The 27,433-nt window shown below is 40.9% G+C and overlaps 1 protein-coding gene across 1 annotated transcript in view; it reads right to left on the bottom strand.

Annotated features, from left to right (window-relative positions):
- The window catches only part of NKD1 (NKD inhibitor of WNT signaling pathway 1), a 109,122-nt gene that overhangs the window by 19,563 nt on the left and 62,126 nt on the right, over nucleotides 1-27,433 (bottom strand). The window contains exons 4-6 of the mRNA XM_036390442.1: nucleotides 22,592-22,649; nucleotides 4,193-4,299; nucleotides 1,588-1,683 (exon numbers count right to left, since the gene is read on the bottom strand). Of these exons, the coding sequence (XP_036246335.1) occupies nucleotides 1,588-1,683; nucleotides 4,193-4,299; nucleotides 22,592-22,649 (261 nt within the window). The remainder of the gene's footprint in view (nucleotides 1-1,587; nucleotides 1,684-4,192; nucleotides 4,300-22,591; nucleotides 22,650-27,433) is intronic.

Genomic DNA, 27,433 nt, shown 5'->3' with positions numbered 1-27,433 from the left:
TTGGTTGAAAGAATTTTTTTTGGCACAGGTTCAAGCCTGAATGTAGCAATCTCCAGACCTCAGAGCAGTATAATATTCAATCCCTGCACAGATTTGGTTTCAGTTAAGCTGTAGTCTGCTCTTGTAGCAGGGAGAGGTAGAATTTGGCTGTAACATATTCTCAAAGTACAGTCAAATTAAGCTCTTTGGTGTACCACATAATCACAAGTAATTATTGTATACATACTTGAAAGCATATTCTCGTCATGTTCAGCACATGGAACCCCCACTGACATTAATGGGAATTCCATGCCTGAATGTAAAAGACACCCAATGTGTGTGGGTTTGGGTTTTGTGTGTTTTTCCCCTATTTTTGAGAGTCACAATAATCTTGTAATGAAGACTTAGCATTGGGTCCTGAAAGACCTGGGTTCAATCTGCCACTAGGTTCTCGTGAGACTTCAAGCAAGTTATTTAATTTTTCCAGTCTCTGTTCCACAAACATTAACAAATACAATACTACTTCCTCACCTCACCCGTCCTTCTTGCCCTCTCTATCACATCTTCCTATTTGAAACTCCGGACTTAGCCTGCAACTTTTCATCTGCCTGTTCTTGTGCATGAGGGGCACAGATTTCACTTGACTATTCAAAGCACTATAGAGTAGAGACAATAAAAATAGCCTTGTAATGATGTTCAAATACACGTTAAAAACCCTGAACAACCATCACCTTTGGCAATGTCAAAACAAATTTGCTTCAGACTTTTTGGCGTCTAAGGCCACTACACTTTCAGTATTTGCCCTATTGCTTTCAAACAGTTTTTAGTAATTGTCACAGGCACCAGCATCAGATCTAAGAGAGAAAAAAGCCTTTGATTTTCGGCTGATTATCTAAAGGCATGGGAGCCAGTAAACACACATCACAAAAATCAATGACAGCAGACAGCATAAATCCCAAGTAAAAGACATTTCTTCTAGAAGAAATATTATTCAATTTGGGCAGAAATAGTTCTCAGAAAGAACTATATCCTAATCTATACATCCTCTAATTTGGCTTGAAGACATCCTGATAATAAAAAATACACACAGGTATGCTTTGACAGCCATTCTTTATGGTCCTCCAGAGAACATCATCAGTGTTATTTATACTTGGAGGGAAAAGGCAGAGATCAGCCCAATATTCATAAAAACAATAGAAGAGTATAGTTAGTACTGTTGGAAAGAATGTCAGTAAGCAACCTTGCTATTTGGTTAGCTTAACTCTGAAAAGCAGGAGAGAAGCCAGAACAATATACATTTGCAGGGGTTTATTTTGACAATGTGTTTAGCTGTTCAGTTGTTTCAGATATTTTTCCTCCTCAAATGCCAGTACTACTTTTTAAAGGCTGATCTCAGGTATTAAACAACAACCAGCCTAAAGAACGGTACAGTAGATCTGAAAACAGCAAACTACTGGTGGGATTGTTTCTAGGAGGGAAGGGTCCATGGAAACTGCTGTTTAAGTTGGCAGGACACCTCCACTTCATAGTAGAAAAAATGTTCCTGTTGTAAAATACTTCTCTTGTTAGCAAGTGCTGCACATAAAGGGGCAGCTGTACTTTGCTTACCTCACGTGTGACTCTTCCGTTGTTATCAAAGTCATACAGAGTGAAGGTCCATTCTTGCCTGTTATCTTCCTCTACAGACACATCACATTGCAATTCCTAAGAAACATGCAAAGAGCAGCTGATTACCTACAGCAAAAGGCCTGTTTGCAGAGGAGGCTCTGTGAGATGCTGCTTTCTTACTTCCTCCCTCCCTCGTGGGAAGAAGGGAGGGAGGAAGGAAGACAGGACATCAGGGTATGTCCTGGAGAGGTCTCTGTCCACCACAACAAATAGGTCCCATCATAATCACACAACACTCCCAACTCTCTGGGCTACACCTCAGGGAATTCACAACTTGCTTTCTACTACATTGTAGAAAACAGGAAAAGGTACAAGACTATTCCCTGAAGCTCTCGAAACATGGTAAGATTCCCCACTAAAATGTGAGAAGGAAAACTACACTTAACTCAGGAAGAAGACAACAGAAGCAGAGGTAGCAAACCACAGGGCCAGGAGTAAGGATTAACGCAGTGTGGAACAGATCCCCACCAGAGAGACCTGTCCTCAACACAGATATTTGACAGGCAAAGGTTGTCAGAGTTAGTGCAGTACAACATCACTGAAGCTCCTGAAACAGAGCCTGCCTTGAAACTGGCAAGAACAACCTGGGAGTAGAGCCTGCTCCTGGTTTTAACTATGCTTCTGTTAGCGAGAGTGTGATCTGTGGAAACCTGAAAGAATCAATTTGTTAAAGGGGAAAAAAATCCCCAAACCAAAACCAAGAACAAAGGATGCACTTTGACTGACTCCAGTCACCTGGGTGCAAATCGTTTGCTGCCTCTCAAGGCCTGTGCAATCAGAATTATCCAGAGCCACAAAAAGGCAAAACAGAGAAGTTACAGTGCAATTAAAATGAAAGTCACTGTATGCAAGTAAAATAAACAGGCCCAAATAGCTTCAGCATGATAGACCTCAAAACACCTGGTTATCTTCCGACTTGAAACCAATTCCCTTCAGCAGTTATGGGCACCGGTTCCCTGCCGAGTTCAAAGGCAGCTCCTCTCAGTTGTAACAAGCCCGGCTGAGAGCTGCCAAGTGCCCCACACTCCACTGTGGAAACACAGTTTCGTGTTACATAAACATTCCTGGCACCTTTAAAAGCCAAATCACTTTCACCTCAGGTTTAGACCCCTTGTCGCAACACTGGGTTTTCTGATTCTTTTATACCTTTGAAGCATTTACCAGTCTCTTAGCTCCCAGCTTACACTGCTGGAAAACTTTCATTTGTAGAACAAGGGAAAAAAATATCAATACTTGGTTTCTTGCCACATATTAGTACTTCCCTGTCCCACACTGCCGAACATAACATCTTTATGTGAGGATGTGCTCTGCTTAGCTAAGAGCCATGGAAACCTTCCGTGCATTAGTCACGGTGCCTAGAACCAAGTGCTAACCTTTATGGCATGCCAAGAACTACTTGGGAACAAGCACAGACTTTGCTGGTACAGTGGAGCTCCAGCTACTCTGGCACCAACCATGTTGACAGGTGTCCTCCAACGTTCAAATGTCAAGGCACTGTTAATTGCAATTTATCATGCCTTTCCTGTCTGCAAATGTCTGCTACTTCAGGTAGAATATAAAATAGGCCTAGAAAAAGAGTTATAGCAGCGCGGGGGAAAAAAAAAAAACCTAGGAAAAAAGAAAAGTAACTTCCCCAGAAGGCACAAAAGCAACACCTGAACTACCCATGGGAAACCTACCTCCCCCTAATCTGCTTTAAAACAATAAAATATAAAATTGTACCAGAGCAAGATGGAAAAGAACACTCCAGCCATGCTGCAAGGTTCCTGCATGGTCTTCGAAACATCAACTGAGGAAACACAAAGCTCATTACTTAGAGAGGCTCCAGCACTAAAAGGCTGGAGTGCAGAGATGAATATTTGTGCTATTTTTTGCTGGTGCCAGAATATCTTCCTCCTCACCAAGACGGACAACCCGCTAGCTGGGTGACTGCATATTTCCATACTCATATTAATGAAAACACTCCCTACAGAAACAAAATCTGCCAACTGCACACAATGTCTGACAGTTATATGATGTTCTACAGATGCAAGCCTACAAGGAAATAGCCCATAGGACTCATCACCCTCCTCCTCCTGCCATGTGACCAGACAGATTTCCCATGTAGCAGGTCAGGGTTATTCCGCTTTGGAGACCTGGGCACTGAAGATCAATCATTGCAGAAGGTTTCACAGGCATCTTTTACACTAGGCATATTTAACCAAGTGCAATAGTCCATGAAAGCCAATCTAAAGATTTGATAATATGGTAGCTGGCCTAATAAATAAAGGGTTAAACTGAAAGCTTCCTCTTACTCTGCATTTCAGATCCTGCAGAGAAATAACCATCATTTGATTCTCTCCAAACCTGGAAATAAGTGCCACTAATCACCTCATATGGAGCACTGACAGCAAGGCACTGATTTGTGCCAGTTCTGCTGCCTCCTGTACCCACTACAAACACTGGAAGCAATAAACATGCATCAGATGACACTATTTGGTCCACAGGTTATTTTTCTACCATAATTATGTCAGTACAGTGAAACTTTAAAATACAAAGGACTTACTTCAAATTTCAGTTGCTTCTTGGAACTTGTGCGTGTGTCACTTTCTTTTTCTGCTTTCTTTTCATCTCCACTGCAAACTCCATCTGTCTTCTCTGGAGGCAAAGCCACTGCGAAAAGCATATTTAAGAAAAATGCTTATAAGGAAATGTCAAAGCAGTCTCATATTTGCAAATCTGTCTTTATATTTAGGGTGAAATTGATATCAGCACACTTGTATGAGAGGATCATTATACTTGATTTGCTTTTGTGTTCACTACACATCTGGGATAATTTCAGTAGACAATCTACCAACAGCTTTTGGTACACAGCCTCCCCTACAAACATCACTAGAGTCACAGGAAGTTCAAACACAGTATTATGAGAATATAAAATAGCAGAACTGTTACTGCAAATAAGTTGAATAATTTGCAAAATATTGAAAGTTTCTGACATATTGCAAAAACCCATCACATTCACCAGCAGTGAGTGAAGTAATGAAGCTGAAATAAAGCCCTCATTCTGTTCCAGTTTCACTCTTCAAACACACACAAAGCTTAGTACCTTCCAAGAAGGCAACACTACCTGCCAAAAAGGTTAAGCTGCATTTTTTCAATGCATGAAATAGCATATTTCACTCAAGTTTCAAGTTAAAACATTAGGCACTTGCATAAATCAATAGCACTCATAAAGAGCATCAATATTAATATCTATCACAACATATATCAGATATACAACAGAAAGATTTATGCTTCTCGTGTGGATTAAAAGACAAAGGTCTAGAACATAATAGTCGTTCATTTGGCTTCTGCAGGGGCATTCAGCCTTGCACGTGATGAAACCCTATATCTGAAGAAAACTAATTCTATCTTCATTAGCATTATGAAAATATACACAATCTTTTAAACCCTACCCTCAGACTTTTAGACATGATTTTTTACACATCCACACACCTCTGCCAACGTTATGCCCACACTCCATTACATATAGCAGCAATCCTTCCAACTCCCCAAAACCCAGCAATGTTGCAAAAGCATGAGTCTTAAAGTCAGCATTTTCTTGTCTTGCACTGCAGCATTTGCATCTACCCAAAGCCTTATCCTAATGCCATGTTAGGAACTGTTTCTTGGGGATGCCTTTGGCAGTAGCATCTCATTCAGAGCCACTTCAATCAAGTCAGATTCCTTACAAAGGAGGTGACATGATGATCCCCTCCACTTCAGGGTGACCCATTTCAGACTGGGTTTACTGGCTCTCCAGGTGTCTCACACTGCTGAGCTGCCTCCCAACCATTCTTCCAGGAAAGCAAGTCACTAACATGCTAGAAGTTAAGATACTTCATGAGCCATTTTCCTGGACTTTCTTTCATGTTTAAAATAGAAAAATTAGCTTCAAGAAACCAACCAACCAACAACACCAATAAAAAACCAAAAGCAAACCACCAAAACACAAACCAAAATAAAACTCTTACAACTCCCATTACCATAGCTTCACACTCTCAGAAATTCCAGATTTCTGCCCCAACATTCACATTGCCACACTGCACTACATTTGTTTGCTTAAATTTAACATTATTGTATTACTTTTGTTTGTTTGTTTTCAAAACTGTGGTATGCTATGTAAGATGGATGTATAGTAAAGAAAAGGGAATAAATATGAAATGCTGACCTTGGGAATTTCCTGTCTTGTGATACTAAGTGGTGGTTTTGAGGTTATACTAACACCAGCTTCCCAATGCACACATGTAATTTGCATTATACCAATTTGATGGTGTTTATTGTACACATAATGACATGTTGATATGCTTTGATTTCTACAACAAGTCATGTTAGGATTCCTTACACCAAACATAAGCTGAGTAGGAAGGTCAGACAAAGGAAGACAAAGCTGCTTCACAGCAGTTTCTTCCCTGATTCTTTTAAGCTGGTGTTATTGGATGAGCAGGGACTGCTTCTTAGGAGACTTTTGTATAGTGTTTATCACAGGTAAGACAGGTATTAAAATAAATATTATTTCCAATACATAACTTTGAAGTATATCTGACAAAGTGCTGTTTGCTTTATACTCACTTTGCCTTTTGAATGCAACTCTACATTCCTAGAAGTTCAAAACTAAGGTGACAGAAAGACCCCCATACAACAAAAGACAGCATTTGTTTCTCTACTTCAGTCCAGCTTTGTTGCAACATTCTAAAACCAACAAGAAATTAAAAAGTAGCCTGGGCCTTCACAACAAGGACAGTTACACTGACAGTACTTCTTCAGAGCTATTAGATACACACACCCCCAGATTTTCAGTGTCTCATCTGCACCAGTGACTGGTTTTTCACAAGCACAGTTATAACCTAATTAAAACTTCTGTAAAAGAGGCTTTTGCAATCCCACCCAGCCTTGCTCTAAGGAATATGAAATAAATGAAAGCTGGGCTGGTATGACCCCTAGCTTCTTTGGGACAGTGAACAGCCATTTGGAAAAAAAACACAAACATCCACTTCTGTTATCACATATTTTTTAAATGGTTAAAAGTACATGATGGCCAAAAGACTTCTACAGTAGTCTTTTATCTGTTGAGGGTCAGCATCCCAAATGACTGCATTGGGCACAGCACTGTGAGGCAGATCCTGCAGGAGGTGGCTGTTCCCTGCCACAGCACCCTTTGTTGGGTTTTCTCTCAAAACAAAGTGTCTAACAGAGCATTCCCTCCTTCCCAGCACCCTGCTCCTGCACTCAGCTGAAAGCCACTGGCGTTAGCAGAGAGCACCAGAGCCCAGCAGGTGCTTCAGAGAGGAACAGCACAGAGTCACCTTCTGCTGAAGGAGCAGCCCTTCCTTCCCCTGGTATGGTTAACAGCCTTTCTGGATGTACAGTTTGTGTGTTCAGATAGGAAGCTTTCACTTTAATGTATAATTTATGTAACAGAGGAAAAATGTGCACTGACAAATTAGTCTTCTCAAAAAACAAGGGTTCTATTGGAGAAGGAGGGGATACATCTTGCAGTACACTCCTTGGGAGAGTTTAAATACTGTATGCCAGAAATTATCCTCTTTGAGCTTTGCTGACCTTTGATCTGAAGAACTTATTGGCCTTGCTGCTCCAGGGAATTATCCTTTGAAATCAGTTACTCATTTTGGAGCTCAAATGAAATGGAGAAATCTGGTGATCTCATCCTGATGTCAAGTTTCGTTCAGCAAAGAAAAATGAAATCTAACTGAAGAAACTTTAAAGGGCAATATAGAGATACTAAAATAATATTAACAAGTGATCAAATAATGTGTCTTGCCTGTATCCCCATATGCCTCATCCAAACCCAATGAACATTTAAAAATACATACTGTTTTGTCTGAGAAGAGAAGAAGTGTTTGGTATCTTGCTGCTATACTTAGTTTTGACTATTGACATGTGCTCAATTTCGTGAGGGATACAAACACATGCAGAGCCTACTTATAAATAAAATGAGAATGTCTGCTTGGGACAGTTAAAACTGGCAGCCTGTAAACAGAGATCCACCAGTGAGCTGCATGCCAAGGTTTCAGATATATTCACAATGTGAACTTCCTTTCAGCTCTGCCAATGATATTAAACCAGACCAGACAAGATAGCTATCTCAAAGGACTGTGGAGAATTAATAGACTTGTGTTTCCAAAGTCTAGGCCATCAGAAATAGGTCTGCATACAATACATCATCTGTGCAAAAATACTTACTTACCTCCCTGCTCAGATAACAAGTCCTGACAAAAAGAACGTGCTATATAGACAAATACACAGAGAAACATACCCTTGTTGTGGGAATCCACAACTGGAGGGGGAAAAAAGAATATGTATTGCTTCTCATGGGAATAACCATATGCTCTCAAAAACAATGTTCCCTTACAGAATGTTTCATGAATTGAAATATTGCATATGTTTTCTTTATTATGTTCTTTTCTTGTTCATTATTAATGGTCTTGTATTCACTTCTATAACCTTAAGACACTATAAAAATGGGTCTGGACAATATTTGAAATTGGAAAGACAATAAAGGAAAAATATTAACTTGGAAAAATTGTGAAATACCATTCTTTCACGAAAAACAAACTGACTGGCTTAAGTGTATTAGCAGATGTTTCTCTCTACAATTGTTAATTACTACCACCCAATTGCTCATAATTGAAGTGGGGGAGGAAAAGAGTAAGAGAATGAGCACCAGTTTAAAGATATTAAGACTGATCCCAGAAGAATTAAGCCTTTTTTTCAGGGTTTGTTTTTTTGGATTTTTTTTTTCATTCCTAAGGAAAGGGGATAATAATTCAAAATGCTGCTTAGGAATCACCAAAATATCCCAGAAATGAGGTAAACTGATTGCTGTGCTCTGTGTATTGAATGAAGAATAGTAATCTTCAGGCATAAAAAATATCTTTCTCTTGCCTTCATCCTGCATCTGACAAGAAGGGAGAAAAAAGAAAACACCAAAATAGAGCTGCACTCAGGTGGAAAAATGAGTGTTTAAACTTTCACCCTCACTCAGGTGGCATGTCATTCCATGTTTCTCAAAGGCCCATTCCAGCAAAGGACCATGTGCTTTGTCAAATGATCTGCCTTCTCAAATAAGGACAGCTTCACTCTAGTTTTCAGCCATACTTTGCATTTTAGTCAGATGGATTAACAGGATCTTGAGGCCAGAAGCAAAGGGTGCAACTCACGATCAATGTCCAAGTCCAGGCTACCAACTCCAAATTTTGCAGAGCAGTTAGGAGAACTCAGGCTAAACAGACAAACAACTTCTGAACCTCCTTGGAAGGACAGGTTTTCCTTTCCAAAAGGTATGTGATTGTTGCATCACCTTAACTCAAAAAGCAGAACTATGGGAGAAGCTGTGCAATTCCACAGTGGTGAATTATGACTGGACATTACCAGTGATGTTTTAACCCTATCTTAATGTCAGGGTCATTACTGAGAGAAACCAGAGTAAAGGTAAAATTGGAGAATTGACAAAAATGCCACCTATGAAAGTCAGCACCTGCCACACATGAAACCAAACCTTTGCAGTGTAATATTATTAGCCTTCCTCTCATTTTGGATAGAGTGGATTCCACAGCAATTCCTTAAAACTACTACCAGAAGAAAAGGGACAGAATTATCTGTACATGGGGAAAAGAACAAAAAACCACAACTACAACCTGAGACATATGGGGGAGTAGGATAAAAGTAAAATTTAAAAATTACATATTAAAACAAGGAGGGAAAGTCAAAAATACTTCTAAAACAGTCAAATTGAACTTCAGCAGCAGTATTTGACTGGTGGGATTGAGCATCCAAGAGCTGGCCAAGCTCAGTAGTGAAATTCTATGGACATCAACAGGGTCAGGGTTTCCCTTCCAATTTACAGACCTAGCAGATGCAGCAGGACTTAGAGACTGTGAGAACCAAAGGGATAGAAAGAGAATTCATTTCATTGTTTTATCTGAGGTCTCTGATGTCCAAGTTATCTGCCAACATTTTTCTCATTGCAAACATAATAAACATTCATTCATAACTGACATTCCTCACTGACCGCACAACAACCGGAGCAATAACAACCATCTTTGAAAGTCTAAATTGAGGAGAAGTCCTTTAATTAACAATTACATTCACATTCAGATTTCACTTTTAAGTTCTCCTGGAGGCCATGGATTAGGAAACATCACCCCCATCATTAAGCACAGTTTGCTTTATTCCACTGATTTGATTGAAATTTACCCCTGATGGAGATAACTTTGCTTGAGCAGAGGCCCTCTTCTCCAGTGGCAAATGAACACAGGGAGAACGGGATCAGGGAGGAACATTCCTGTTCCACAGCCACCAGAACAAGCACATAGAAAAACAGGCTTGTCCTGGGGCAGTGCCAGAAGCATGCATTTAGCTTTCCCTGACTGAAAGCTGAAGCTGATGAATTAGACACACCCTCCAAAACAACAAAGATCAAGCTGTCTTCTCTGAAACTTACTGTAGGGAAATTAATTGTCCATTTTACGTCCAGTGGGACAAGTCAAAAGCAATTCAGAGGAAGCTGTACTAGCAGTGCCTCTGACCAATCTGGAATGGGTATTTCAACCTGAAAATATGGAGAGAACCCATGTTCTATTTCATGGTTTCTTCTTGACAGTCAGAACACAAATTAAAGATTCAACAGCAAACCATAGGGGAAAAGAAGTCACAATGTCACAAGACCTACTCACAGCACCTGACCAGGAGCAGACAGAGCAGAGGGGTAGTGACTCAGACCTTGTGACAGCTTGCAATAAAAAAGTACAAAAGAAAACCCAACCAAACCAAACCCCAACAAAAATAGACAACCAAAATATGTTTTAAATATTCAGGTATGGTTCTAACTGACAAGACACTACCAGGACAGTCAGGAATGGCTAAACTGAAATTCACTCAGAAATTCAGAGAACAGTTTCTCTCCTGAATAAAATGTAGTCAAACTCACAGGTCTGTGCAACATCACCTTCCCTAAAGGTTCAATTCCTTTTGCCAATCCCAATAATTTGACATTTCTAAGTAGAAGTATTTCCAAACTTTGATGCAGATTCGCAGGTTTCTATCTAGGTCTGGCTTTTTTGGTTTGGTGGTTTTGAGTGTTTTTTTCCTATTATGTTGGGGAAAGGGGGGTGCATTTTTTTACTATTTCCTTACAAGAAGGGTTTTGTACTAAAGATGCAGATACAAAAGATAATATGGTTTCTCTCTGCTAGCCAGGGCGTAACTCATACATGCATAAACACTAAACCTAGATTTCCCACACTCTATCTGGAGTGAGTTTGCTAAAAGGAGGGAGTTTGCTGAATTTTGCCAGATTATGATTCCCTTTTCCAATTAGTTCCCCAACTGGCTGTATTTCATCAACAGAAACTGCCAGATTAAATGCCTTACTTGACCATCTTCACCCAAAACACTTTCATGTTCAGTTCTCAAGCTTCAAAATACCTTTTGGATGAAGATCAGACAGCACTAAACAGAATTACTAATTAATTAAGCAAAGTTAAATTTTAAACACTGTTTGTTGTGTTAGCCAAAAGCCTGAACAGAACAGTCCTTTTTTTTCCCTTCCTCATTGGAGATCAAAGAAGATAATTTCTCATTCCCCACCCCTAGTTAAAAAAAAAAAAAAAAAAAAAAAAAGAAGATGAAAGCAGGGAAGAATCTCCATAAGCTTTGGTCAGAATAGCTCAGGATGATACCTGTAGAAGCAAGATTTTTGTTTGATCAGTGGACATAACCAAACCCACATGAACAGAATGCAATCTGTTGTATCATTTAACTTGGTAAGTGTTCCTTAAGTGACAACTGTCAGTGTCATATGGACCACTTACCACTTTCTTACAGTGCTGTATGTCCCAGGGCCCTGAATGGGCCTCTGAGGTGCTCAATTCAGTTACTGAACATGGGCAGATGGGGACATCAACTGATCACTCGTGACTTAAAACAAAAGAAAAACGATGTCTCTTCTCTAAAGCTGATTTTACACTTATTTGATTGAAACGGTGATTTTAGTTAGAAACTGGTAACAATTTTGCTTTTTAAAAATCCATTCTCAGTGTAAGTCGAAGACATGCACATTCATATAGAATTTTCTATCTTAAATTTCCTTTGCCTTTGTCTCTTTGGATTTTTTCCCCCTGAGATTCACAAGGAAAGGAAAAGAAGAAAAGAATCCAGCCCCTACATAACCCTTTATTCAAATGAAGGCTGAGCAGGTAATGTTATTAATAATGCAGTCTTTGATATTAACTCGCTCCCATCTAACTTGGCTGTTCAATAAGAAAAATGTGTTTCCACCACCTTTGCTGTGATAACAGGGCCTCTAAAGGTGTCTGAACTGTAATTTTCAATTAATCAGAATTGCTTCCCATGAGGATGAATGTTACTCTGACCCTCACAGCACTAACCTGTTATACAGAGCAATGTTGTCGACCTACACTGTAACATTATTTTGGCTGTGATAAATTGTTACAGATCTGACAACTCTTTAATAGTTAATATTCAGTAGCAGATTCAGTGTTCCCATCCTCACAGCCATTCCCATATTACTCTGGGGTGTGGGGGGAGGAGAATGGAGACTGATCCACAACAAGAGGAAAGCATTATTGTGATTAATATTAGTAGTCCAGCACATACATGTGCACATATGTCTCTTTCCCTTTTCATATTTCTGCCTGGGTGAGGAATAGTACTGAGATAATACATCACATACTGCTAAACATGCAGAGACATAAATTTTGTCAAGGCTTGACCCAATCACCTGAAGTCTGAAGAGTACACAGGATCTCATCAGAGAAACAATTCCCACAGAGCAAAGGCAGGTCTGCTCACCATTGAGTCTAAGGACCTCAGCCAGAGATGGAAGCCCACATACTGCTCAAACACAGACAAGGAGATGGTTTGGAGCATGATTTGGAACACCCTTTCAGGAGGAGCCAGCCTTTCCTGTTGCTCCAGAGAGCCCATGTCTTTCTTTGCAACTCAAGATTCAGCTTCCTACTTTGAGCTACCCCTCTGGTGGAAGATCCTGTGATGTTCTCCTAGACACTGTCACTGTGAATTTACCTTCAAATGTAGCATCTTGGAATCTGGGCAGCAGTAAGCCTGTGCTAGAGGGGCTGGCAGCTGTCCCTGCAGGGCACAGGGCAGCTCCCAGGGATCCTGCAGGAGCACAGAGAGCAGATTGGTCTGAATCCCACTCTGCCAACCATGTCCTACTACTACACCTGGATGGCTCCACTCTCTTCAAAGGCTCCTTGAAATAGCAAAACAAGGGTCTGCAGCACCACACTTCAGCTTTATGCCTCCACATCCTTGAGATGGACTGTAACTCCCTCCTAAAAATATCTTTCATGTACAGAGTCCAGGGCTGCCTTGGCTTCCCCCAGCAACTCCCGTGCCAGCACGGAGCCCTGAGTGCAGCCCTGGCTGCCAGGCACAGAAATGCTCTCCACTCCTCCAGAGCCCTCTGAAAATTCCTTGGGTAGTGGCTCTTTTACTTCTGGATATTTCAGGCTACAATTACTATTCCTTTCCTCTCTTTCTGTTACCTTTACAGTTTTAAATCCTTTTTGGTACAAAGTTGAGAACTCTGGATGACGTATTTTATTGGTAAAAGGACCTGGATTGCTGGATCAGATTTATAAAGCAAGAAAAAACTGATTGCTGGTAGTTTTGGGTTGTTTTTTTTTTTTTTGTAGACTGGGGGTTGGGACTTTCCATCTAACAAGAGCAGCTGGACTCCAAGCTCTTTCAAGAGCAGAAATGTTGCTTCAGGTTCATTTCCACAACCCCACAGTGCTGCATTTATTATTTGCTTTTACTCACAAACTAGTTGTGGTTACAAAAAAAAGCTTGTCTTCCAAACAAATGACATTTTATCTCTTGCTCCACAGGAGAATAAGGTTGACTGCTACTTGTGCTTTGAGGTTTGGATATGATTGAGATGAAACATCTGTTAAGAAAAAAGGTGTGGGGGGACTTTTTTCTGCTAAAAATATCATGCTTTTTTTTTTTCCACCAAACTTGAAACATGTGATGAAATTCAACTTTTAAAATATAACCCTGGAGCTACTTGAAACTATAAAAGTCTCCTCAGTATCTGAGGCAAGTCAGAATTTCCACTGTTCAAGCTGGGCTTTTATGAAGAGCAGACTTTAGAAAAACCTGTAATCTGTCTAGGTAACAAAGGGCACTTGTTCTGCCTGGTGAGGTAAAACTTTGGGTTTCTGTAGCTACTGCAGCAGAAGTGCAGTTGAAACACACAAAAGCACCCTGATACACACTTTGAATTTGGAACAGCAACTGGCAAAGCAACATGCTTGTCATGGAAATGGCCTCCACAGCTCTGCATCCACACACCCCAGTGTTCGCAAGGCTCAGAGCATTGCTGGGGCTAAACTTACCCAGCACGAGGCTCAGGCTCCTGTCTAACTTTGCATCCATCAGGCAGGCCATCTGTATGGAACAACTGCTCCTAAACTCAGTCCCAGAAATGCAAGAACCATTCAATCCTGTCATAATGTGTGTCCACACATGAGACACTCCAAGACATGAAATCCCTGCGGGCAGGAGAGAAGGGCTTTGACAGAATTACGCACAAGGCGTCTAAGCAAAAACCTTCTGCAGAAAGCTACCAAACCCCAGCAAAGGCAGCACCCAAGCTCAGTTGCCTGGCTCTGCCACAGGTCAGTGAAACACAAGAAAATTTACAACATCAGGACTATTTGGGAGTTAGAGCAGGACACATTGCCTATTAAATGCAGTGTTCAAGGTTTCTAAAAATGAGTGCAGTGTTTCACGTAAAGGCAAGGGATTTGAAACATATATGTTGTCTTCTGAAATATCAAAGGCCAAAACTTCTTTCAATTATAAGGGAAAAAAACTGGAATAATTCTAGGAACACCAGCATGAGAGTGTTATCTAGTCCAAAATCTTTGACTGGAAATATGCACTGGCTTCACATAGATTAAAAAAAAATAGAAAAAAAGAAAAGAAAAGAGAGAGTCACAAGAGAGTCAGAGAAGAATGGCATTTTGAATCACTTTTCAAAAATATGTTTAATAAAACCTCCATGAACTGTGGTCAAAGCTACAAGAAAAATAACTGGTAATAATCGTTGCTGGGAAATTAAAAGTAGAAAAGGACCTTTGTTCAAGTAGAATAAATGAAACCACTGGTATTCATCATGTTTCCAGAGAGATTGTTTTCAAACTCCTGACTTGTTCCCATATTTCATTCTTTGTTCTTGGTGGTGGATGTCCTGGGGCAAAGCTGAAGTACATTATTACACTGCTGCCATGTACAGTAATGCAGCTTTATCTGAGCCCACAGACAGGGGCTGCTCTCTGCCAGGTGCAGCCTCTCCCCAGGCACAGCTGAGGCAGAAGGGCAGGACAGCCCCAGGCAGGGCTGGGCAGGGTTTGCCAGCTGTGCCACAGCTGGAGCAGAGCTGTGCACAGCCTGCCTCACCCTGCACCGTGCGTGACAGTGCCCCAGCCCAGCCCACAGCACTGACCCAGCCCTTCCCAGCTGCACGGACACACCACGAGCCCCACAGCCCTGGCATCATTTCTCAGCCCTGCTGCAGGGAACCTTCCCTTGAGCTCCACTCACTGAGGGAGCAGCCTGCTGGGAGCTGACAGCCCAACATCCACCACAATGCCTTGCTCACCTCTGGGGTGCCAAAGCCAAACCCAAGAGCCCTCCTGCCTTCTATGAGATCTTCCTGAGCCTTTGGCCTTCTATTCTTCTGCTTCCCACACGCACCCTGATGGTCTGGCTCTCACATGCTGGGAAAGAAGCAGCTTGAGAGATCTATAGATGTAAATTTACCAACAGGTGACCTTTTTTGCCTCCTACCAAAACTACTTCATGACTACCCCAGAGCTGAGAATAAAAGAATATTCTTATTGTTAATTGATTATTTTTTGAATGACTACTCAGGAAGAGCATTAGCTTCTCGACAGCAGAAGGAAAAGTTGCCAGTCTTAGGTAGATGGAAAGAACATGGAAAACCAATATTATTATAAATACTATGCACATAATATTATTTTAAAGCTTTCCATATTTAAGATATTCATTAAGGATCAACTCTTTGCTTTTTCTGAGGTGCTTGTTCACTTTCCTATTAACATTTGGCTTTCTTCAGCTATCATAAAGAATATAGACCACTTGTAAGTTTGGAAGGCTTTCTTGAGTAGTGTAGTTTGTAATTCTCTCTCTATCGTATCTTAAGGGACAGACATGGTTGCAGAAAATCCCAAGCTTCATTCTCAGCCTGCTCCTGAACCAAACATGCAACTTGCCTGTGTTCAATGTAACAACTTTCCAGCTCTGTAGAATGATCTGAACACTGAGATTAACGCGAAACCACTACTTACAGCAGGTATGATCTTCCCAGCCTAATGCACAGGATTCTAACCCAGAACACTCTCAAACCATGGACAAAACACATCATCTATCACAGCCTGTTAGGCAGCACCAGTAGGAGCTGGTGGGTGTCAGCTAAAGAGAGTGACATGCTCCGTGCAGGGAACATGGGGAGGAGAGCACATGCTCTCCACACAGCAGCAGCTCAGTGAGGAGGAAAGCTCACCCTCTGAGGTGTCCTAACAGCCCACTTTTCACTGCCTTTCTGTGCTCTGCTTGCCAACATGGGTGGGAGCTGTTAGACACACTGTAAAGGTTCATTTGGAAACACCTGGAGACCACTAACTCATTACACACAGGCCATGGGCAACCCTTGGATGGCAACAGTCTTTCATCACTACTGACCTGGCTGCACTTGAAACAGCAGCTCCAGAAGTAAAAGCTTCTGATCCAAACACCAACCCCCCTCAACTGGAACAGCTAATGTTAAGAAACACTTGTACAATTTTATATTTTTTTAATTTTTTTTTAAAGCGCCTCATGCCGTAAGATTTTCCTCCCACTCATGGCAAGCAGCCTACCTGCTTCTTATAATTTCCTGGATCTGTGCACAACCACAGGAAAACTTCTGCTAATCCTACCAGTCTCATGTTCTTTGGTGACTTTTATTCTAACTGCCAAACTAAGCAGTTTTCTCTTGGCACTCTCCCCTGCTCCTTCCTCCCCACACCCCCACGTCCTTTGCTGCTCCTTCCAGCCCACAGTACCCAGCTTATCAGCTGCCAGCCTCAGCAGGGACCTGCTGCTTGTCACACACTGCTGGCTGCTGCCAGTGGGTCACCCCGTGGCCAAAGACATTTTTCAGAGTTGTTCCATGTCATATTGAGTAGTAGGAAAGGATACAGCAGAAACCTGATGGGAGGTGAAAGAAATACAGCCAGTGAGCAAGCGATCAGCAGTCTGGGGTGATCACATAGCATGCACTCATGCACAGCAAAACTATGGTAAGTGCACAGGATTAGCAGCAAGTCCTTAAAACACAGAGTTCCCATGTAACATCCCAGAAGGCTGACCACAAGAGCACTTTAGAGGTAGAATTATTAACACTCTATTTGCAATGTCAGGGATAAATAGGTATTCTGTTTAAGAACCTGAGAGAGAAGGGACCATCATTTTCTGCAAAGCACCAAGACTGCATCAATGGTACTGTACAGGTAATAACAGTGGTGCCAACATAAAGAAAATTTGCCTGTGTGCAAGATGCAATCTATGCCTTTTCTATAAATATACTGGAATGTCATGTATATAAAATAGAAAAAATATTTAAGCATTAGAAAAATAAGAACAATTATAATTGAAAGCATTAACTAGGGTGAGGAATGCCATTTGAAATAGCTGCCTTTTATTACCTATTCACAGCTCAGCTTAGAACAATACATTAATTTATTAGAGTTAAGAGATTAACAAAGTATGGTAAAACGTGTCTCCCAGGCAAGTAGAAGGTTAGCTAAAGCTAGCTAAAATGCTTGTTCAAGTTTTCATTTGCTGACAAGTTTATAAACAATTTGGGCCCAAGTACCATACCTTATCACCCTTCCTCTGAGCTGACAACCCAACAAATATTCTTCCAATTACTAACTTTAGAGAAAACTCCAGGGACTAAAGCCTTCACTGGAACTTTCCTGAATGGAGAGAGAGGAAAGGGAGTAATCTCACAGAGCAGCAGCCCCACTGCAGGGTGCACTGGGCAGGGATGCTCCCCCAAGCCTCCCCTGCTGCTGCAGCCCCAGCCAAGGGAAGCACCCCCCTGGAAGCCAACGTGCTCCCATCCCTGGGATGTCTGGGATCAGTGTGGAGGGCGAAGCACGTGCAGCTGGGGGTGCAGGCAGGCTGTCAGAGCTGGGCATAAGATCAGCAGCCTTAAACCACCAGTTCACTCTTTGTTATTGGTCCCTTGTTTGCTTATCAGTTCTTATTAAAGTCAAAACTAACACAGCTCTCATGCTGGAGCACTGCTAACCACACCTCAGCTCCCACTCAGCCACAGATGCTGGGAAGGAAGACGTGCAGGACAGACTGCACACACCAGCAAAATGTTGGAAAATATATAACAATGTTAAGAATATAATGAATAACTTTTTTGCTTTGCTGAATACAAAATGCTTTAATTGCAGGTTTAAAAATTACATAACGGCTTGTAAATATGTGAAAAATGCAACAAGTAGCTCTTTTACAGATCTGCTAGGGTTTTTTTTAAGCAACAACATGTGCTTTGAACTCTGTTGGAGGGCTTTCTAATATTAATGGGCAAGAAGATGACCTGAATAATTTGTCCTTTCTGGTACCAGAACAGAGAACATCTTACATCTAGGGCTTTAGATACATCTGTCTTAGGAAACATACATAAAAAATTGGGTTTGCTTATTCAGGCCAAGCTCTGTCAGTACTTTCAGCAGGGCTTTGGATATCGTGTTCAGATAAGGCACCAGGAAGGCTTGGATCTTCTCCAGTCTTCTGTTGAGAGAATAATAATCAAGACATCACCCTTGGCTGACAAATGAAACAGGGAACAGATTGCTATCAGTGTAAGAGGCAGCTCCTCTGACAGCTACAGGACTAGACTGATCTCAAGAGATGCAAGATTTCTGATTAACAGAAATACTTAGGTCATACTTTTCAAGAGAACAGTGACATGAGAAATCACATTATTGCATAAATAGTTGGGACAATAGGTTAGGCATCAAGGGGAAGCTCAAGACTTCACTGTGAACTCCAAAAGGCAGCTGCATCCCAGAGGGCCACAAAGAGCTTGTCCTGGGACAAGAAGAAATCACCCCTTTATATAATCACTCTGCATCAGAGGACTGCATCAGGAGTTCCTTCCTGAGCTGAACTTTCTGAAGTTTTTAAATGCTCAAGTGATAAGACGGAGAAAACCCCAGTTCATTTCAGGAAGACACGGAGTGGTCAAGATAAGACAGCTCTCCTGGTCCACAAGTTTTAGCTGCAAAAATTTCTAAAAGGGTCCAGGGAAAGGAGGTGAAAAAAGTTCTGGAAAACAAATGCAGGACTCTAGAACAATTCCTTAGAAGCTTACTTATGCCTAGGAAAGTTGAGGAAGAACTGAGATATCATTATTGAGCACTCAAATAGCAGATGTCTTTCTGAACCACCTGCTTGTCTCCATGGCAGAAGAGTGACTTGCTGTTTGATCCTGCACTCAATTCCTGCCTGCCATTTTAGCCTCTCCACCAACACGAAATGGGAAATATCTCCTAATGTCTGTGCTAGTTTTTTGTGACTTCTTCCAGAGCCACCCCCAGCCATTCAGTTCTGATAATCCATTATTCTAGCTAGGGACCAGGAAGAGAAAATGGGAGGTCCTTTATATGTGAAGGGTGATGAAGCATCTCCTTCCTGTGCGGAAACTGGGGGACAAGGAAGTTTGAGCATGAGACATTCCCACACAGCCACAGCAGATTGCACAAGTACTCCAAGTCTGCCAAGTGGAAGGCTCTGAAATGCACTGGAAAATCACCTGGGATGCAAGATGCAAACAAATCCACTGAAGAATCTATATCCAGCATGCCCAATTGTTGTGTTATTAATGAAAGTGGAAGAAGGAAAACAGAGCAAGAGTAATATGAGACTGAAGTTTCCACTGGTGTCTCTTATCTAAGGAATCAGTCTCTCAACTGACCACATAAGAGAAAATCCAGAAATTTCAATTTAGCGACTTGCCCAGCAGCAGAATCAAAGGCAGGTGGTGGATGTAACAGACAATGCTGGTCAAACCGTTTCTCTCGGCACAGCACTCAATAACAGAGTTGCTGCTATTGAGTTCTAACCTCTTGTCATGCAGCAACATTGAGTCAACAATCCGCTCTCATGGCTTAATGCTTTTGATGTTTACTTTGTTCTTTGTATAGTTCAAAAGAAAGCACTAATGCACCAGTCCTCTTCCCAAATACAATCTTAATCCCAGAATCCCGAGCCTTTTGCTGTTGGCCAGTTAAGTCTGTTAAGACGAAAGGATTTGATCAAGCTTTACATAACAACACAGAAGTTAAATCCAGCAAAGAGAGTTCTTTTTATCTGTACTGCTCAGACAGCTAAGAGAGGGGGAAAAAAAGAGAGGGAAGGAAAAAAAGGTAATGAACTTGGCTATGTAAAACAAAATAAGGAATTCAATTATTTCTCTTATTGCCACTTTGCCTTTTTAGTGAGAGTCTTCTAAAGAACTCAGATTTATTCTCCAATGAAGTTCCTGAAAGAGAAGGCTCTAACGTTCCCCTAAATCAGAACTGTGGAACTTGCTGTGCTTTTTTTGCAAATCTGAGAAATGTTTCCTTTTCAGCCCTACCATGTATTTATAAAGACAGAATACAGTTCACTGGTGCATGGTATTTGGTAGAGCATGGCATTTGCCATGGTCCTCTCTGAGCTTAGTCTAACCAACCATTTCCTGGGTTACAGATCCCTGTCTCTGAAGCTCTTATCTCATGACACATGAGAATATATTCATGCGGCACATGTGTTATACCAGTACATTTGTAAAGACCACAAGGAAGCAAAATAGAGGCAGGACAACTATTTTAGATGGAAAGATCAATGCATGTTCTAGAATACTAATCACATTTTCCCACAGAAACATTTCTATGCAGAGAAGAGGTACCACAGTTGCCATCTTGTACCTAAGAATCCAAGCTGTGCCCTAACAAAGATCTCAAATCCTGTTTCAGCTTCACTTTATCTAATGCCACAATTTTGTGCTAGTACTAGCACAATCATTAAAGTATGATGCAAGTAAAAAGTTACACAAAAAGATGCTTTAACACAGTGATTGCTGTATTGTCTGATAATTGTAAGATTTTCAATATCTGAATGAAATAGGAAATGGTTAACACTGTCCCCAGCATGGAAAGCACAGCCTGGAGATCTGAGAGCAGAAGGGATGAGGAGCAAGCCTTGACAACTTGCATGCATTGCCTAAGCACAGGGTGGGAACAGTCCTCTTCCTCCCAGCTGGAAAGACGCCACAAAACAGCTCTTCCATGGTGACAGCACACAAAGGATCGACCACTGCTGGTATTTAAATCTGGTCTTCACTACCCAGCTACCTCATAACAAAGGAGACTCATCAGAAGCAATCATGTGAAACTGCTGAAAGACTGAAATTACAGTTACCTAAAAGGCTTTACATTCTAATAAAAAGAATCTTGCTGCTGACTAGTTCAAAAATATTACATATTGAACATTATGTTTGCTATGCAAGATAATGCTACACAACAAAGAAAAATAATTAGAGGCAAGGAAAGATAGAATGAGACAAAGAAAATGAAATTATTCACCTTGCTGACATTTAATATCCTGTCTGAAGTAGTTTCTCCTATAATTCTAAAATTAAAATCCTACCCTATATCCTAGTAAGGGAAGATTGGAAAACTGTGGTGAAGTTAAATACAAAACCACTCAACAAACACTGTCTCCATCATGGCAAGTATAGTTTGCCTTTGTGATTAACAGTAGCTTACAAGCACCAGACAAAATTCCTGTTATGGCACATATGAGACATGCAGTTTTTGTAAACTACAGAGATGAGAGAAACTTATAATCCAAGACTCACAGTGCATTAACAGATGGCACAGGTAAGGAACTGGAAGGCAGACATTCTTAACAGAGAATCCCTCATGTTCTGGTTATATGAAAGCTTCTAATACCAGAAACACATGATTGGATTATAAAAGTATAGAAATTTCCAGATTAAGCTTGACATGGTTCATTCTTTAAATAAACTGGGCATACTGTTTCCACTAGTGTGTAATATAAATCCAGCACATAGCCCATGCAACCTCTTGTTATATTAGAGGGTTTCTGAAGTCTCATTTCCTTGAAAGGAATGAGCAACAAATTAATCTCCTGCATTCAGAGCCCCCACTTGTCCCTGAAGCTCAAGGTACCCTGGATGTGTTCCCTGGCAGAATGCAGCATCCACACTCCAGGTACCAATGTCCTTCCCAGCACAACAGTGATTCCATCTCAACAGCCTGATCACAGAGGAGGAGATGAGATGGAAAGAGAAACTGTCTGAGACAATAATGATTCCATTCATAGTCAAGAAAAATGTGTTGAGTAAGAGTCTCCAGTCATTACTAGGAATTAACGTGGGAGTTTCTAAGGCTGGTTTGTGTAAGCCAGAAGGGAGTGCAGTGTCCCACACAACCCAGAGCTAACAGTTTCACTCATCTGCCACCTCTGCCAGGGACAGTGACATCCATCACTCCTACCAATGTCAGGAGAAGTACCTGGAGAAAACGGTGAGACCCTGAATTAAAACACTTGGTCTCTGTGATTCAGCTGGGTGACTTTTTCCAACACAACTAGTAGTAGATACAGAAATAATACCCTACTTCCATCTTAACAGTTTTTTCAGGCAAATGACACATCAGTAGATCAAGAACTGCACTCTAAATATGCATTCTCACACTTATTTATTCACTAACTTATTCCAATACTCCTTTCTATTAACCAAAAAATGTTGTTCTTTAAATACCTTCTAGATGAAAGTGTTCATCACCAATAGTGTCTCTGTAGCCTTCCCCAGATAAATCCTGTTTAAAACAAAACAAAACAAATTAACTACAAATACACTACATAGAAAGTGTTGAGGTGTTAACAATATGCATTTATTATTGCCAGAATTAATTTATAACATGAATGAGAACACAGAAACTGTTTTCCAGGAAAGAAGTCAATCACCTTATTAGGGGTAGTCAATGCATTTGCTGCTATTTTACAATGCTCTGGACATACTTCTGGGCAAAAATTTGGTGAAGATGAATTGACTATACAGGGGAAAGAAAAAAATAGATCATATTTAAATAATTTTATAATGTAATATTTAGTCTTTCAATGTTCTTTCAATCAAGCAAGATTAAAAAACTCCAAATGGAAATGATAAAGGAGAAATAAGCCCTTCACTACCCACAGAGGAATGTCATCACTTGGTTCCACCAACAAACAGAAAACTTCCATATGCCAGAGGTCACCCAAGAAAAGCAGATAACACATTCTGACAAGCTGCCTGAGCCTTCACTTCTGAAATTAATGGAATTCTGTCAACCCCAGTATGTCTAGAACAATACAGAAGCAGATGCCATAGATATGCAGACAAACTTATCTCAGACCCAAAAAACATCTCTCCAGTGGTGCTGAAGCAGTTATTAAGGGCACCAGTGGAGCTAATCTCAGTTAAAAACACTCTGAAGAGCATTCTTACTCTCTTCTTAACAAACCCTTCCAGCTCCATCACCCAGCCCAGCTAAACCACAAGCAATGGCAGCTCTCCTCATGTCCTGACTGCTCTCAGCCATTCCCAAGCTTTGGCAGCACCAGTGTCACTGACCTTACACTGCAGTCCAGCTCCCTGCATTCTCCCCAGACACCCTCTGCCTCTGATAAACTTATGGGGACAAAGAAGGATTTGGGCCTAAAAAACTGGCATGCTGCACTCACAGCCATTCCAGCTGCATCTGCAAAAACAGACCAGCAGCACAGAGCCAGAATTCTCAGCATCAACCTGTGGGATGGAAGTTGACCTTGGAGAGCTTTTAGCAGAAGATAAGGATAAGGGAGTAACCTGTGAAAATTAATGTCTGGTTGGATTCATTAGCTTTATTGTTAAGGAATTTGATCATGATAAAGGCAGTTCACCTATTTTTCTTGAAAATCTGGCAGAGGTTCTTCACCTTCCACATGCCCAAATGTTATCCTTTGAGATTAGTTATAACAGAGTAACTAAGCCACAAAAGCATATCTCAGGAATTCTTCAGTATCAATTTCTGCAGCAGCATATTAAAAATTAGATTTCACTAACAATACTGGATACCTAGCCCAGGAACCATGAAAATACTGCCTCTTCACAATCACATCCCCTGAAGTAAAGTTAGACCTTGCAGGACAAATGTCTCTGAGAAATGCTGGCAAACTGGCCTGAATGCTGGGATACAGCACAGCACAATGATGCTATAAAAGCTGACATTCTGGATTTATCTTTCCAGGTAGAAAATCACAAAAAACCCTACTTTTGTTCCCAAAAAAAAACCTCTCTTTTTCTGGGCATGTGCTGATTAATATCAATCATTACCCTAAAAATTATGGAAGGAACAAACAGAATGAAAAGAAGACAAAATGTTGGCATGATGCATCATATTGCTGCAAAAAGGTGATTTTTTTAGGACCACCTAAAAGTTAGTACACATTTATTTCTTTGATCAAATTCCCCCATGTCACAATTTTCCGTGAAGCTGTGAGAGCATACCTTGCTGCTCCCATAGATAATGATATATAGAAGTGACTCTGCTCTCCCACAATGCTAAATATTAAATAATTGATTCATTTGGAGTTTTCTTGTGTTGGAATTCGCACTCTCCTTGGGGGAAAAAAACTATTTTCTGTGTTTCTGACCAGCAAATATGCAATGGGTAGGTACTTGTGGTGTATCTCTGAGAATACTGTCAGATGGTAGCTTTCACTTCCTAAAATTTTAGCTAGGCAAGCATTGCATCTGGGTATCAAACACTGTCTGTTAAAATGTCATTAATCTCACGCTCTACAAAACTCACAAGTCATTAATTGTTGTGATTTTTCATATGTCAAAAGACATCACTTTAAAACAAGCATACATTTGTTGATGAAAAATGCACTATCAAGTAACTCAAAGGAAAACAGTGGAGACAGGGAGTGTAAAACAGCAGAGTGAAGCATTAATATTCATTACACTAGCTTCCTTATTTCCTCACTTTTAATCATTACATGGGTCTTAAGCAAATATGTTTTATATTCCAGTCTAGTTTCACTCCTTCTCTAGCTCCTAGTTATTTAAGTTAAAGTAGTAACTTAATGCAAGCAAATTTCCACTAAGTGTTTCTGCCTTAAACCAAATTATTATAAATTAACACATTCTAAAAAGTGTTTTTCATGCTGTTGAACCATAATATAACTGCTAGACAGCACATAAATTGACAATCCATCCTGAAACTGATGAGAGTATCGTTTGAACAGTTAGTGACACCTTTAAGCAGACTTCCTCAGCTCCCATTCAAAGGTATTCCTCTGTGGAAGATTCTGACATGTATTATCTTTGATAGACAGACATGTAGCTGAGAAGGGTGTGGGCAACTCTTAAGATTTTACAGTGAAAAAAATGCAGGAGAAAAAAAATATACTCTCTCATTCATCTTATCATCATTAACTTTTCTGTCAAAAAAACTGCAAGAGAGTTACCTGAGTATTTTTAGCACCGCTGAGATAGATGTTGCAACCTGGATAAACACCAAAATGCACCTGCCTGAGAAAAGGTTTCTGGGCAGTGTATGTGAACTCACACAACAGAAAAGTATAAAAACTAAGCAAGCATCAGAGAAAACAATTCTGACTGCAGCTCATCCTGCATCATATTCTCCCAGTGACCCACACAAATTCCTTTGGAGTGGATAAAACAGTGCATCTACTCCCAGCAACACAAATTCATAAAGGGGGCTAGAGTGAAAGAAAAGGCTCAATGGGTAAAACAGAACTCACAGCTCAAGAAGTTCCAGTGGGAAGCAATCACTACAGCCAGGCAGGAATATTTGACAGTGGGGACAAGTGTGTTTGAGCACAAGGAGGACACAGGCTAGAGGGGATGAAAAAGCCAGGAACAGCTCTGCATTCAGCCAGGCTCTGTCACAGAGCCCTCAGCACCCACCAGGGCAGGAGCAGAGCCCAAACAGCAACAACATTTGGGTCACAGGCAGCTGTATATCACTGTCCTGACACAATGCTTTAAATCACAGCACTGCCTTCTCAAACTGCAACACTGAGTCATGAAACAACCAAAACCAGATGTACCCTGTGCAATACTACATAAATGAGGTCAGCGAGCACTTGAAAGAATAAAGAAAAGAAACATTTACACAGAAGGATTATTCCAGCATGCCCTGGCTATGGGTTGCTGGACAGGAACCCATCTAGAGTAAGTGTTTCTACCTCACCAGGAGTTTCCCAGATAAAGAAGCTGGCCATTGCTGGCTATCCACACAGCTCACAGTGAATGACTAAGATTCAGGCTCAAACATGTGCTTCACAGCCCAGAACAGCTGCCTGGCCTGGCTAGAAAGGACCTTGTGCCCCATACATCCCCCTCTGATAGATGCTGCTGTACTCAGCACAGATTTAAGAGTGTGGAGGTGGAGAGAAGAGTTAATTAGTGCAACTCCCTTAGAAATGTTGCTGAGTATATACATACATGAGGAGAAAAAACACCTTTAAAAGCTCCCACACCCCAGGGCTTCTATTCAGTACAAGTCCAGCAATCATCACTCACTTCCCACCTTTGCTGTGCAATCAGACATCAGTGAATTCTAACTCGATAGAAATTTTAATTTTTTTAACCTCAACTTCAGCCCTAACTGCCCTGTACAGTCTTCTTCCTGATACAAGTCTCTGGAGACAAAGGCCAGGCACTCACTCTGGGGCTTCCAACTATTGACTTCCTTCTCACCAGCCATCTGAAAATGCTGCAACCCAAATACTCACCCTTCATTCTGCCTACATTACCTTTGCTGCCTCCCTTTCTGCTTCTGCCTTGAGGGTAAGCTCCTTGACTTCACCTTCCAGGCTCTGCACAGGCGTATTTGTGGTCACATCCCCATGTCCTGCCTCCCAGTCCCTACATCCACTGGTTGCTCCAACCTTGCTCTGCACTATTACCCCCTCCCTGTCCTGGCTCTGCCTTTCCATGTCACCACCACAACACCCAGCACATTTATGGCACACAAGAGCCAAGCTCCTGATAGCAACCAGAGTGTGTATTTCAGCAGCCTGTGCCTGACCTAACACAGTGCTCAGTACAGTTTTGCCAGTGTTAAGTACAGACAGATACATCCATACATGTATTAGATATTTCAAAGGATAACCTTTGATTTAAGAGGGCTATCATGATAACAAGCACATTTTTAAAGCCTGAGCCCTCCTCTCCTTGTATTACATCTCAAGTCAATATTGCATTAATTAACATTTTTCTAAAAGGTGTTGCTCTTCTCAAGTAGAAACAAGTCACTTTACCTCTCTCCCTCTCCAAACACCTCATTAAAATACCTTGATTTAGCCTTAAGATACTGAATTTTCCACATTTTTGGCAGAAAATATGCATATATTTTCTGCTTAATGAAGTTTTTGTCAAGGAAACATATATACTTTTTTTTTTTTGCACAACACATGCAGAATGACAAATCATCAACCAAAAACCTTTCCACCCTATTTTTAACCATCTGACTGAAACATGAGGTTTTCTCTCTTTATTCTCATATTGATGCAATAAAGTTTTGGAATGAGCAAAGTTGAAGAAATGCTT

Source organism: Molothrus ater, chromosome 12, assembly GCF_012460135.2.
Source record: "Molothrus ater isolate BHLD 08-10-18 breed brown headed cowbird chromosome 12, BPBGC_Mater_1.1, whole genome shotgun sequence".
In the NCBI taxonomy this organism is placed as follows: Eukaryota; Metazoa; Chordata; class Aves; order Passeriformes; family Icteridae; genus Molothrus; species Molothrus ater.
The sequence above is the reverse complement of the archived record's forward strand: the minus strand, read 5'-3'. Positions and strand labels throughout refer to the sequence as shown.